This window comes from Scleropages formosus, chromosome 18 (genome assembly GCF_900964775.1).
Source record: "Scleropages formosus chromosome 18, fSclFor1.1, whole genome shotgun sequence".
In the NCBI taxonomy this organism is placed as follows: Eukaryota; Metazoa; Chordata; class Actinopteri; order Osteoglossiformes; family Osteoglossidae; genus Scleropages; species Scleropages formosus.
The window spans coordinates 12,644,008-12,659,450 of NC_041823.1; the positions used below are offsets into that span (position 1 = coordinate 12,644,008).

At 42.7% G+C, this 15,443-nt stretch overlaps 1 protein-coding gene across 1 annotated transcript; it reads left to right on the forward strand.

Annotated features, from left to right (window-relative positions):
• The first annotated feature begins 2,870 nt into the window (after window positions 1–2,870).
• LOC108927358 (cysteine-rich venom protein) lies at window positions 2,871–5,767 on the forward strand. The gene is made up of 7 exons (XM_029260069.1): window positions 2,871–2,937; window positions 3,415–3,524; window positions 3,979–4,069; window positions 4,467–4,609; window positions 4,844–4,932; window positions 5,248–5,330; window positions 5,625–5,767. Exons 1-7 carry the CDS (start codon window positions 2,871–2,873, stop codon window positions 5,765–5,767), a joined length of 726 nt encoding a protein of 241 aa, XP_029115902.1.
• The last annotated feature ends 9,676 nt before the right edge of the window (window positions 5,768–15,443 follow it).

Here is a 15,443-nt window from a genome sequence, read left to right on the forward strand (position 1 = left end):
ACGCAGGCCCCAGGGCAGCATTATGACCAATTTTCACCTGTGATGATGCTGTAGAAAATGTTGAAATATGTGAGCACTGATTTGGTGAACTTATTTGGTATTTGTCGTTTAATTGTTAAATGCTGAATGTAACTTTTTATTACTGCAAACACACATTCCCAATTTTGTAATAAATCTTGTTCCTTCTGCATCCGAATCTTGTTCCTTCGTTGTTAATTGCACACCACTACATCCCACTGAGACCATCATTTTGATTCTGCATTGGTCATTCAACCAATAAAGTATACTGGTTGCTCTTCAAACTGTTAGGCTCTTAGGGTTATACATGCTACAAGGTCACCTTAACCCTGTTAGAGCACATAAAAGTAGCTAAGTTTGTTGATTTCAGTGTTCGATTTTGTGTGTGTTATTTGTTAAATCAATGGGAAGTGGCTTAAGGCAGTGCTGTGGTGGGTGTGGGGTTCAAGTCTAGCTCAGGGTGGGTGGAGTTTGTTTCTCCTCTTGTTTGTACCCTCAAGACATGTGTGCAAGGAGACACTGGCATACCATGTTCCTCCCTTGCTTTGGAAACCGTTAAAGTGGTTGCTATGAATCGAAATCAGCTTGAGATTACCATCCATTTGTTTATTAAATCAGACTGTTTTATGTACAGCATTTTTACATTATTTATTTATTTAGCAGGTGCGTTTCTCCAAATCAGTATACAACTCAGGGTAAACAAGAGTACATTTCACAAAAGGCAAAGGTGTTCTAGATTATGTAAAACAGATTTTATGGCTCATATGACATAGCACATTTACTGCACATTTGGATAGTGTGTGCAGTCCTACAGCAGCACTTGTATATGTCTGTATATGCAGTAGGTTAAAGGGTGTTGCAGCAGTCCATGTGGGGTATCACCATGGTCGGGGCAAGGAACTTTGGAGAGTGTGTTGTGAGATATGAGTAGATCCTATGCATGTTATGCAAGAGATATCTGCCATGGTTATGGATTCATTTGCTTTATGTGCTGCCTTGAGTGCTTCAGTGTGTTGTTATGACTTATTAAATCACATTTTAGAAGCATTCACACAGAAATCCAGAAATCTCACAACTGTAGCTAGACTGAACAAATCACGTTCATATAATGTTATTAACAACCTAATTTATTAGGAGATTGTGGTCTTTTGTAATTATTTCATTAGTTGTATGGACAGCATCTAATTTTATTGCAATGGCAGATTTAATTTCTTGAATGGATGCATATTATTTCCCCAGCCAGACTCAAAACTATTTTTAAGATGTTGACATTTCTAGTGGCTTAGAACAGAATGTTTATGTTTGCATTTAGTTGAGTTAATGTTTTCAGGGTAAAAGAGTAAATTTACATAAGTATTCTTTTTTGACTCCTCAATGCTGTGCTTATCTGTAGATTCAGATTGATATCTGTCAGTCTTCATTGGCTTCCATCTGTTTCAGTAGAATAATCAGGCCTTTACGCCATGCTGGTGACTATTAAATACCTATATATTTAGTAAATATGAGGTACATATGTTTATTATACATTTTTAGACCTTTCAGAGCCTGCTAAAAATATCTGTTCAATCAATTCACTGATTCATACTCTATATGCCTGTATAACCCCTATTCAACACCAGATGAAATATTTAATATAATTTAAATCTAAATGCAAATATTTGACGTCAGTCTCTTGCCAGAACAAGTCTTAACCTAAAACCAATTTTATTCTCCCTGTAACCCACACATTTCTGAATGCATAACATTTAGAAATAAGAAGTTAAATATGTATACTTTTTATAGCAACTTATTTCCCAGAGTCACTTATTTTCGCTCTCCTGTGTAGCACTGCCCATTTTGCTGTTTATCTGTGATTCTGTGTATGTGTTTGTGTGATCTATGATCAAAAATGAGACTTTGTACATATTGTGTGATCTATGATCAGAATAGTATGTGTGCTATGGGTTTTTCACTCTTCATTACTCATTCAGTAAACAGCAGGGTCTTCAGTCATTGTCCAACATGCTGATTTTAAACTTCTGAGTTTTCTCCATTAGGTTATTTTTTTCTGAAAATTTCAGAATCGGTCAGATTTTATCCTGCTGGGTTATTCAGTTTTTATGTGAGATTTGACCCACATAATTCTTGTCATCCAGGAAAAATCCAGTGTGACAGGAGTGGCCATAGGCTAGATGTTATGTCCTGGTGAAGTAATCCTCCCGAACAGAGTTGGATCACTTTGGATTATTGTTTTGTTTCTTTTTGTATAGCTCTTGGATTTTCAAACGTTCCTTGAATAGGCACTGACTTCTCCCACTTCATCAAGCAGACAAGAGGTGGTGCAATTTACATGCCTGAACCTTAACACATGGTTTGCTCAAATAGAAATATGTGCTATTGTTCTTCTATTTGCACATTTGGCCATTAAGATCGCCTTTGTACTACACTCCGTACGCCCTCTACAGTGTAATGTAATCTAATCTGCCTTGTTTTTGTAAACGTTCTAAAGAAATGTAAAAGTATTGTAAATGTCACCTTCAAGAATAATGGGGGGCAGTGCTGTCAGGAGCCCTATAGGTTGTATAAAAAGAGTGCCAAGCTTTCATCAACTCCCAGAACACCCAGGAACGACCAGAGCAACTTTGGCTTTTCTTACTGAAGGATAAACGGTAGACATTTTTTCAAAGTCTTTTTGCTTTTGTGAGTTTTTGAAGTTTCTCAGAATGTAGAGGCCTGCCTTAATTGCACCTTTTTATAATTCACACTGCTTGGTTGTTCATAGAGCAGGAAATGTGAGGTGTTGATGTCCAGGTAATTTGGTCTTGACAGACTGGTTTGGTCTTCAGTGTTTCTGCGAGATCTCAAGGAGGAAGATGTTCATGTCCAGCGTGTACATCCTCACTCTGTTGCAAGTGTGCCTTGTCTTTGGAGAACTGGTAGGTTAGTATAATGATTAGTATTATGTTGCAGTGTGTTTACCACAGCAGGCAAGATACCCCAATTATAAGGGTAGGGCATAAAAAGTGTCAAAACTTTTAATCTTTCAGAAAAGTGGTCGTAAATTCAATTAGTCTGTCTGTGTAGTTTCCTAGTCGCATCAAATGCATATGTACAGACATGGTAAGTTATAAATTTTGCAGTTAATATAGTTTAATTCATGTTTTAGGTAAAAGTAAGTAGCATGATGTTATGAAAATGAAATGTTCTTGATAAAGTACTGTGTGGGCAATGAAAATTAAATGTATTAATGATCTGAATTAATTTTTTTTACTTTTTTGTCCTACATGTGTTGCTCAAAGACACGTAAGTACAACATGGTGAACACATCGTACTATTAGCAGATACAAATGATTCAGTTCGTAGTGTGAACTGGACTAATGCAACGGTGTGTGTGTGTGTGCGTGTCTGTGCTGGAAGCTTTGACAGAAATCTCTCCGGAAAATGCCACTGTTCAGCAACAGATTGTGGATTTGCACAATGCCTTTAGGAGAGCAGTTGAACCTACAGCTAGCAACATGCTGATGATGGTAAACCTCTTTTTCTTTATTTCCTCTCGCCTGACAGTGATGTCTCTGGGTCACTATTCATGAATCCAGAGCTTTCCCTCCATCTTTGCATTATATAACTCTTCGTTAAAGAGCTAAGCAAAGGCTCATGGCTTGTTGGTGCTGATGTCTCTGCTGAACACCACATCTCAAAGTTAACAAACATTGAGAAAGTGGTTGAAACTTCTGCTGCTTTTCAGATCTGGTAAAGAGTTATGAGTTGCTCTCTTTTATACTTGTTGCTGACATGTCAGGCAACAAGAAAGGGCGCTAAAGGAAAATACTCGTCACAGTCAGTGTACCCTTACCTGGCCCTGTGATTACTGCTTTGTGCTTGTCTGAAGAAATACGGGCCATGCTGATGTTTGCTTTTCCCTGGAATACACCAGCGAAGCCTGTATTTGTCACTCGGAGCTCACCTTTCCACTTTCCGCAGAGCTGGAGCGAGGAGGTGGCAGCCAGCGCTCAGAAGTGGGTGAGCCAGTGTGCCCTGCGCCACGGCCCACCCAGCAGCCGCATGGTCTGGGGTATGACTCCCCTTCTGTCTGCTTTTGTTTTTTCAACTTTTTCAAAACTTGACACTTTTTCTGCGACTTTTCATCACGTTGGTCGTAGGGGTTGTAGCCCATTACTACTACATCGTTTACTCCAGCTCTGCAAACACTTCTAGACAGGTACCTTTCTGTTACAGATTTGAGTTGCTTTATTATGATTAAGAGGCTATTGATGATATCTGGAGTCATAGATCCAGTAGAAGAACACACTATGTCTATGTAGGGGTATTTCTACGTGTGACTTTTATACTACACTAACCCACCCCCAAGTTTTATGACAAAGCTAAAAAAAATTAAATCAATGTATGCAATATACAGTGACACAGAGCACTAATACGGAGTTTGTTCGTTCTATTATTTATTTTCATAGACTATCAATGTGGAGAGAACCTGTTTCTGTCTGATAGCATAATGGCTTGGAGTGATGTCGTCGGGGCCTGGCACAGCGAAGTCAAAAATTACCAGTATCCCAGTGGATCCAAAAATGGCGGACAGATCGGTCATTATACACAGGTGACTGTGTTACTTTTACTATAAATCAGCATTAATTTCGAAAGCTGTGTTTCTGTGGCGTTTGAAAGCCCCATTTTACCGTTTTGACAGAACAACACTGTCTTGTTATGGGTTCTGGTTATTACGCTAATCATTGTGCTCAATGAATCTGTGAAGAAAGATGTTTAAATGAGAAGATAAACAATGGCAGGTGTGTAAATAGTGAACTTTCCTTCACATTATCCGTTGTTATAGGTTGTGTGGTATGGATCTTATAAGGTGGGATGTGGAGTTGCCGCCTGTGAGAACTCAATATACTTCTACGGATGCCAGTATTTTCGAGCGTAAGTCATCCTCACCAGCACCCTTTCATCCAAAGCGACTTGTCGCTAAGGCTGATTTATAAAACTGAATATTTTACTGGACCAAGAGTAGAACAGCAGGGCTCCTCCTGGAGTTTTAACCGCAAAACGTAAGGTTACAAGTCTGTCTTTAGCAGCTATGCTACCACCTTGCTGCTTCTGCACACTGTTTAAAACAGGAGTCCCTATCAAGACTGTAGAGCCCAAATCACTCTGTGGGAGTGAAGACGAAGTGTGAGTGGACAGCATGCTGTGGTAAGAGCTAACCTGTGACTAAAGCACTGCTGCGTGTTGCAGAGGGAACTTCCGAGGGGTTCCGCCGTACACGGCTGGCCCTCCCTGCGGTGAATGCCCGAACAACTGCGAGGACAAGCTGTGCAGTAAGCGTCAAATTCCATGCTCTCCCGTGTATAAACCGAATTCGTAATCTTTATGTAACAGAGTTTATGTACGCATGGTGCAGTCAGTAAGTTTTAAGATCGGCTGCAAGTTGCAAACCATCGACACTTGCGGTGCAGCAGCATCACGTGGCGGTCAGTGTGAGAACTTACCGACTTGACCTTGTGTTTTGAGGGGTGGGGTATATGCATTATTCTAGGTTTTTTCAAGATTTCTGCATATCCCTTTGCACACATTTTCTGTGTTCCCATGTATGGTGTTCTTTACCTCTCCAGCAAACCCATGCCCCTATACTGACAAATATAGGAACTGCCCCCAGATGATGCAAGAGGGAGGCTGTGGCAATACCTTTGTGAAGGCCTGGTGCCCAGCATTGTGTGAATGCCAGAACAAAATCAAACCGGTAGCAAGAAAGTGATGCTCTACACATCACGAAGATTTCTGCCATTTAAAAATAAACATATTAAAATAAGTGTTTTGTCATTTCTCGCTGTTCCTTTGTTTAAAAAGGCGTATTTCATTCAGTATGTAATCACAGCAATGACAGAACTGATTCTGAGAAGCAAGAGTTAATGGGTTATTAGATACTAGTCTGGAACAAGCAATATTTTTTTGCTCAACTTCCTTGACTGCTTTGAAACAGCAGATAGTTGTGTATTTAATACTGTAATTAACAAAACATTAATTGCCTTCATTTAAAGAGAACATTGATAATCCCGCACATCTAAGGTGGAAATGCATAAAACGAGCTGTGAATAATTGACACTTGCTAATTATTGTTGTTTTCTAGTCTATAATTACAAAGTTGTAAAATGAATCTATAATAGATATATCTTGCCGTGTGCAATTTGCTCCCTCCCACATGCAGAAAGCAGTTGGCTATCTGATTACCTATGAAAGACAAACTCTTTTGTCTCAGACATCATAGAAGTTTAAAGAAATGTTGCACCAAGCCTTTACATAGAGAACCTTGTCAGACATAGTCACAGAACATTAAACAAACTTATGAACTGTGAAGAATTTCATTCAGCAGCTTTTCATGAATACTTCAATAATACAGGAAAGTTTAATCTTCAAGAAAAGGTCTGAATGCAGTTGAATGCCTGTATGTCATTGTTATGCTTTAGTTTTTCTGATTCTTTGTTGTCAGTGAATAATCCTATGAAGCTGATTTCACTGACTATAAAATGTTTCGGTGTAATTACAGTCCCATGCAGAACAATATATACTGTACACTCATTTATCCATGCTTGTCCCGCGCTCGGTTGTGGTCGTCCAGAGCCTAACCCAATGATGTTGGATACAAGGAAGGGTACAAGGCAGAGATAAGCAACATCAGCAAGGTAATCTAACACAGGCTCAGATCAACTTAGAGCCACCATGTCACCCGACACGTCTTTGAGCTGTGGTAGGAAATCCACGTGAACATGGGCAGAACATGCAAACTCCACACAGACTGAGTCGGATTCAAAGCCACATCTGAATCCACACGCCATAAGGTATACCTGTGAGGCACCAGTGCTTCCAGCTGTATCACCATATTGCCCTGAATATAAGCATGTTTTTAAAATGTTGAATGCAGTATATGCAAATATTATAAAGTATACTATATATAAATACTGTGCATACAGAGAGCATTAAGCATGTCATTATTTGTGTATGTCATGTATTTTGCGGTCATTTGTAGAACTCACTCTTGATAGCAGCTTGCCCTAAGGAAGGGTCATGGTGGTTTGGAGCCTATCATAGAGCCATAGGCTGCTAATCTTAATGCACACACTGTCTGAAACCACTTGTCCCGAGTGGGGTCGTGGCAAGCTGGAGCCTAACCTGACAACACAGAGTGCAAGCAGACACACCCCAGACAGGACGCCAGTCCGCTGCAAGGCACCGCAAGCGGGACTCGAACCCTAGACCCACTGGAGAACAGGACCCAATCAAATCCACTGAGCCACCATACCCCCTCACAACTGGAAATATTAAACATTAAACATTGGTAAATATTAAAATAAAAATTGGTTAGTTGTGGTCACATCTGATATCAAAAGAAAAAAAACAAGTATTAGTATTGTTAGTCTGAATGAAAGTGATGGGGTTATAACAGATGTGGAAGAGAAAGGATGGAATTCTTGCATTTTTGTTTCTTTTTTACAGAATTTGCAGCTGCAGCTGCAGCAATATTTATCCACCATCAGGTGTCCCTGTTGTAATATTCATCAGCAGACCTCCTTGGTAGGGCATGCTGTAGTGTACTATTTAATATTACCCGCCAGCACAGCACTGCTGACCTTAGATGAACGCGTTTCACTTTAATGTTCCCTCAGCAGAAGTCTGTGCTCTCTTCAGTAAGGCGCGGGGTTTGTCCAGCTACTGCATCTGCTTTTCGCTTTGTCCCTCAAATTTATATAATGAATATTTCTGAACCGAGCGACATCAAGAAGGTGCCCCGCAGCTCCAGGCCTGTGGGTTTGGATGGGGGGTGTTTGAATTTGGTATGTTCTCCCCGTATTTGTGTGGGCTTCTTCCTGGAATCCGAAGACCTGATTCAGGTAAACTGATGACTTTGCTAAAGGCCCTTTGTGTGTGTGAGTGAATGAATGTTTGTGCGATGGACTGACATCCTATCCACGGCGTACCATGCTTCGTGTTCTATGCTTCCAGGATACACTCTGGACTACCGCGACTCGTCACTCTACAAGTGGTTATTAATGACATTGATGATGGACAATATTTCTGAACTGAAATTCATCCCGTTCTTAGGTTGAGACCTGTCATGTCATCACATGTTATAGTCAAACCTCAAGTTCTCATCATTAGACTCTTTAAGGTTATTTCACACTTAATATTTGGTCATTAAAGAGAGTCTGTCAGTTAAAGAGTTAAAACAACTGGCACTGACTGCTGCTCATTCTTTATGTTCACTGTGAAATATTTGTTTCACCCACCTACCCCTGAAAAATTCTGGCCAAGACTCTGATGTGCTTTTTTCACTTAGCACTTCTATTATATTTTGGCATGCTACCCAACACGTCTATATTGTTCCGAAGGTACTCTGATACCTTCTCATACTTCTCAGCTGCACCCTTGGCTGTGTACCAGCTCTCTGTCTGTCATTAGATGCCATTGTCCTCAGGCAACAGATTTTGGGTTCGGAAATGAAGATCAAACCATGGTGACACCGCGGTCATTCTGTTGCCATTGTCCTCTGTTGGTTCTTCATATTGCACCTCAATCAGCCCAGCCAAGTACGCTTGCCAGACAGCAGTAATAACAATAAATACACTTTTGGCCTGGATCCAGCATATCTTTCCAGCTATCAACTTCTGTTAATTGAAATGATCTTGATGGTTTTTATAGAGTTTTACTTATTATTTGAAAAAAAGAACATTATGCACTTGAATCCAAAAAGATTTATACATAACCACTGTCTTCAATGTCGGGAATATACAGTCTTAAATATACAGGATATAATTACCGTCTTGAATATTTCAGCAGGGTTGTTTCACAAGATTTATGATCATAAATATAAACCTTTATGCTCTGCAACTTGTATTATGAATCCACTTATTTGTTTAATATAAAGCTTTGTCTCAAAAGTCTAAAGTATAAGTAAAACAACAAGACGAGACTTCTTCCCACTGTAGAGTCATATTACACTGCGTAACAGCATTAACAAATTAAGATGATCTGATAAAGACCTAGACCATTCTCTTATTCAAACAATGAGTATACAAATTTAATCTGTGTTAAAACTAGTTATAGTACTAATAGCACACATGATCAAACATGTATGACTTCTGATTACTACTAACGAGCTCTTTATCTTAAAAACAAATACAGATAGGGAGGTGTTGATATCAGCATTTCTTAGAATTGTTGGCGTGTAACAGATTATATGAAATTTCAGCACATGCCAGTACAAATTAACAGGATATTTAATTATTGCTGATATTGTTCATTGCCACTTAATGTGTCACATGTGAAAAAGAAAAGTTTATGTGTGATGTCATTCATAACACCATGGCCACAAGACGATTGAGTTTTGACTGGTACCCTCCTTTGGTTTAATTTGTGTTGTATGAGTGACACTTTTCTAATAGTCATGAGAGAAACCTATAAAGTGAAACTCACACACATATCATCCGAACTGCTTGTTCCATACAGGGTCAGGAGGAAGCAGGAACCTAACCCAGCAACACAGGGCAAAAGGCTGGGGGGGAGGGGACACACCCAGGACAGGATGCCAGTCCATCGCAAGGCACCCCAAGCGGGACCAGGTCCAATCCACTGTGCCACCCCACCCTCCCTAAAGTGAAACTCTTATTTACTTATCCTTTAAATTGCAGTTACTGTTAAACTGTAACCCATTGGTATGGTATTTGAAGAACACATTCAATTTGACAGATACTGTTCTGAAAATGTACAGTGGACCCATTCAGTGGAGTCCATGCAGTAGGACCCATACATTGGAGATCATATAACAGCGTACATACAAACAGTTCGACAACCAGGGGCGTAGATACTTACCTTCCGCCGACTATACCTCTGCCTAACAGACATACTGTTTTTTTCCATGCATATCATAACAGGTCCCCTGCCATTACAATAGAATATGTTGGGAGTGGGGGGGGGGGGGGGGGGGGGCAGCCACTGTTACTTGGACCCCTGAGGCTTATTTTTCTTCCCTTCTGCATGGTGGGAGTTTTCTGTTTTCTTTTCCTCAGCTGTCAACTGCCTTATCATTTTTGCTACTCTCTGTATTATACTGTAAGAGGGGTGTGGTGGCCCGGTGAGTTTGACCAGTACCTCGCTGTGTGGTGGGTCTGGGGTTCCAGTCCTGCTTGGGGTCTGCAGCAGTTCCGTGTTTCTCCCTGCATTTGCCTCCCCTGACATGCAGAGGAAGGACCTGGCAATCCACCTGTCCCTCCCTTGACTTGCTTTGAAAACGATGTGAGCGGCTGCCATGGGTCAGGCTTGACTTTGCACCTTGCAAGCATTATGTACACACACACACACGTTGGCTGAAGCCCCCTGTCCCGAGCGGGGTCGTGGCAAGCTGGAGCGTAACCCGGCAGCACAGGGCATAAGGCTGGAGGGGGAGGGAACACACCCAGGATGGTACGCCAGTCCATCATCACAAGGCACTCGAACCGGGACTTGAACTCCAGACCTGCTGGAGAGCGGGCCCTGGCCAAACCTTCTGCGCCCCCTGCATGCATCGTACTGTATTTTGAAAATATTTTGTATTGCATCCCAGGCTTTATTCGACACCCTGTCACCTAGGTGAGAAGAGCGCTCTATGAAAATAAATAGATGCATTGATGACATCGATGCGGTGCAATCCATGCACAGACATCCCAGCTTTGAAAAACTGATTGGAAAGGAAGCGGAGTGAAAACTTGTGGGACTCTTCTTATAGCGAGGACGGAGGAGGTGCTGATTTCTGGAAGACTCCTAGAATTTCTGGGAGATTTAGGATTATCTGCATACCGTGTGTTTGGTCAAGTTTGTAAAAATGGAACCATACTGTGAGATTAATCCAATGGGGCCTGTACAGTGCGGTCCATACACCGGGGTACATTTACATGGCCACCTATAGTGTGGTCCATACCGAAGAGGGAGGCCATGACAGGTGCTGAAGAAGTCCCGACCGCACTCATCACACCGTGCCTGTTTCTCTGTCCTTTTCCTCGTTTTTACGGAACAGACAGTGTCAGGAGGGAGACACCGCAGGTCTCGGTAGTCCCACACTGTCCACTACCCGCCAACAACTGGAACTCAGCGCCTGAGCGTGTTCAACCAGATCATGGCAGGACTCTTCATTCACTGCCACGTTTGAAACCCGCACCACACCACACCACACCAGCATCACGTTTGCTTTATGTGCTGTTTTGACAGAGATGGACATTTTCTCCAAATTACACGTGTATGATGACACTGTATCTGGTAAAAGAGAGTGGGAAGCAAAAAAGATACGGTATGAGATCCAGCAAAAATGAACCCCTGGCTGGTTCCAAAAAGAGTGAATAAAGGCGGAATACATGATGAGGAGGGAAGGAGCATTAAAGGGATTTAAAGAGGTTTATTTGCGAGTGACCGGTGACACACTCGGGAGCGAATGAACACTGAACAGCGAGTCCACGCGCAGCAGCCACACGCGTCGGACACACACAGGATGCTAGCGCACCTAGCGCGCGTGCAGCTAGCGCCGGCTGGTCTCGCGCGGAGGTGCTCTGCCTCGTGCACAAACGCCGCGCGCGCCCACTGACGGACCCACAGTTCCTCACGCACGCGATCATCTGCAAGAGCCACACAAACGTCTGCGCGTTCGCGCGAGTCCCCCGGCGGCTTTTATGGCGGAGCCGGGTGGCAGCGGTGGAGTTTTTCCGGCGCCGCCGTCGTCGCCGGCTACGGGTGCAGGTGCGGGTACCCGTGCCCGTGCCCGTGCCCATGCCCGTACGGAAAGAGAGAGCGCGGTGCCTGCTGGCGGTGCGGACGCGGAGGCGCGTCGCGAGGAGCCGCTGACGAACGGGGAGGGCGGCGGGGCATCGGGCGCGGGCGCGGGCGCGCTCCCGCTCCCGCTCCCCTCCGAGCGGCTCGAAGCGCCTCCGAAGAGCAGCATTATCAAGGTAAGTAGAGACTTGGAAACCACGTTCTTATCGCTCCATTCAAATTTCACGGCGTGCAAAACTGACTATGATGAGGCTGCGCTGGCCGTGGCGTAGCTGTGGGTCACGTGCAGCCAGGTGTTCGTACATCTGTACCGTATCCAGCTTTACCTGACTGAATACCTGTACTATACTATAGCATCACTGGTCTGGACAGTCAGCCATGCAATAATCCTCCTTTTGACATGATCATGTAATGTAATGCGATATGCATATATTCACATTCGTACAAGCTTGCCTTCATACGCAGCTATATGGTCTGGACAGCAGGTGGCGGAATGGTTAAGGACACGCACTTGTAACCTGGCGATTACAGGTTAAAAAGACCCACTTCCCGCTAGTGCTGTAGTGTTCTGAGCAAACCGCTTACAGTTACAGTCAGTTCCTGTTGAAATGGGTGAAAAGCTGTGTTTGTTTGAAAAGCATCAGCCAACAAATAAATAATTACATGCATAAATTTACATTATATTTACATTTATGCATTTGGCTGATGTCCTCCAAAGCAGCACAGAACCCAGAGTAAGCAAGAATGCATTCCGCAGCAGATGGAGAGCTATAGATATAGCTCGCATATTCTGACATGTAGTATAATGCAGCAGAATAACATCTTGTTAGGTGTTCCGGGGTCAAGAAAAAAAAATATAATTAATATTCAGTAGAGTTCTACACAAATTAGGCTGGTTTGAACAATGGAGAAAACTTTTTTTTTTGTTCTAATTCGAATAAAGCACTATGGTTAAGGGATCCACAGCAGGGCCTCTCTTGGGACTTAAACCCACAGCCCCCAGGTTACAATTCAGTATTCTTAACCGCAACGTTGTGTCATGTCCTAACAGAAGCAGGTGCGTGTTAATGCTGTTAAAGATGCATTTTCTTACTAATCACAGGCCATCCATTCCACGAGAAGCTTCGGGTGACCCTTTTGGCATATCTGATGTTACCTCCTCTTTTAGGAGGCTTGGGACAGATGTCGCTTTGCCTTGGCGCGTGGACGGCGGCGATGGACACGGCCAGCAGAGCTGTGTGTTTTCATAGATGTCAAAGTCTGGAAATGTTCAGCGCCTGAGATTCCACTCAAGTGTGAGAAATCAGACGTGAGGCTCACGTATTGTTGACGGGGGAGGGGCTGTCTCGTCGGTCTCGCAAAGGCTTTGTCAATTTATTTGGCCATAACACCAGTTTGCATCAGATTTCACCGCTGAGAAATATAATGTTTCCCCGCTTAGGCGAGGAGTGTGAGATGTGGGGCAAAGACGCAAGGCTCGCACTTGAAACGTGTGACTTGAGAACTGTTTTGGACTTATTTCAAAGCAGATAATTACCCGGGAATGTTGGCTGTATGGTGTGTTATCTGCCATTAATAAGCAATGCAAGAAATGTTGCGTCATTTCTTTATCCTTGACCATTAATTCTCTTGCAAGCTGAGACACCCTAGATTTAATTTTTAAAAACTGTTATTTGTCTCATGTACAGGATGTACAGGATGAAAAAGGCTGAAAAAATGTTCACACGCTATCTTTTTTGGAGTGGTTTGAATAGGATGTTTCATTACATGTCTTATCAAATATTAATATGACTTTATTGCACTCAAACGATGATGCGCCGTTAGAGCCGCAGCCATTCTTTAAGGCCTGGGATCAATAACAGATCTATCATTTGACATACTAATGCGTTAAAGTAATAGCTGATGTCATCGTGTGGTTTTGTTGCTAACATTTCAAAGCCAAATATATTGCAGGCACATTTCATATTTTCCGTTTTTACTGGAGGTGGACAAACGTGTCCTGTTTTCGTGGGATGCCAAAGCCGTATTAGGTGAGCATGCGGGTCAGAAGGTGTGATATTCCCAAGGGAGCTCTCCATGCCATTCCTTATCTCCTGTTCAGCCAGTATCCATTTGTCCTCTGTCCAGATGAAACCCGTATTCCTCGAGTGACGCACGCTGACACTGTGCCTGACCTCTCTGTAGCGCTCCTGTCGGCCGGGTGCGAATTCATATTTGTGCTCAAGAATTTAAAAGCGCTTCGTGCGTATTCTGATCGCCCAGATAACCAGCGAGAAGGCTGACCATGCAAAGCGCTCTCTAATGCAGCTCTTGTGCGCGCTCTCTGGTTTTCAGCACGTTGAGCAAGTTCGCCGTCTCCCCGCAGCTTTGAAACTAGATGTGCATTTGTAGGGCGTGGTTTTACATTTTGATCGGTTACTTTCAAAACACTTGTTGAAAACCGTGGCTTCCGTGTGGCCTTGGTGTCCTTTAGAAATTAGTACCATGTAACTGCTCACCTCATGACCTGAAAGCCTTTCTTTTCGCCTGTTATCTTTATTAATATTTTGTATTTGGCTGATGCCTCTGTCCAAGGTGACTTACAATGGGGATACACTGCAACGAACACCCTGTAACGATTCACCCGTCTGTAGAGCAGGGCAATGTAACACACTCACACTTGCACATGCATTATGAGCAATTCGGAGTCACCGGTTTACCTGAAACACATGTCTCTAAACTGTGGAAGGAAACCAGAGCACCTGGAAAAAACCCACATGAACGCAACGTGGGGCGAGCATGCAAACTTCCACAGACTGAGTTGGTCTCAAAGAACTGGGTTGAAACCCACAGCCCAGGAGCTCTGAGGCACCGGCACTAGCAGCTGAGTGGTCATGTCTCACCTTTATTTTGCAAAAGTGGAACGTTGCAGCAGTGAACGTGAACTAAATAAATACACAATGACCGAAATACATTTTGCTGAGATTACAGTGTTAAATAAAAAACTTAAGTGAGCAAGCAGCTAAAAGTATTTGACTAATTGTGCACCAGTGGAAGGACAGCGAGAACTATTAATAATTTTTGTACGGCTACATGGTAATCAATATCGGCAAATGATGTTAAATGTCCCAATCAAAGAGGCCGCTAATTGGGTCTTAACAACGAGCCGATAAATCATGAGGACAGTACCTTAAAAATAAGTGTTTAGATTCACGGCATCCCTTCTTTCTCTTTTTGCTTGCCTTTTTACTCGTGAGTATTTTTCCCTCAGTATCCCATGTCTGTAAACACTATATGTTCATTGGTACATTTCATCACTGATCTGCCCTTCTTGGAATCGGCACTTTGGACACTGGGTTCTAGCGCGAGTCCTTTTGTGCCGGATGTCTTTTGCCTCGTTTCCAGTATCTGGACCGTGCAAAAGCACCTGCTTTGAACGTGTTATATTTGTTCATTTTGCACTCTGTTGCAGTCACTGGATAGTTTAGTTAACTCTCAGGAAACACTGCTCATTTTACTATGAATCATACCATGAGTAGTCCAGCTCAGCAGAAATCCATTAGACTCATTAATCCTCAATCTTTAGTGAATTAAAAACCTCACTGTCATTTTACATTTTCCGCCCCATTAATGACGTCCAGACACGTCCTTATTCTGAGTGG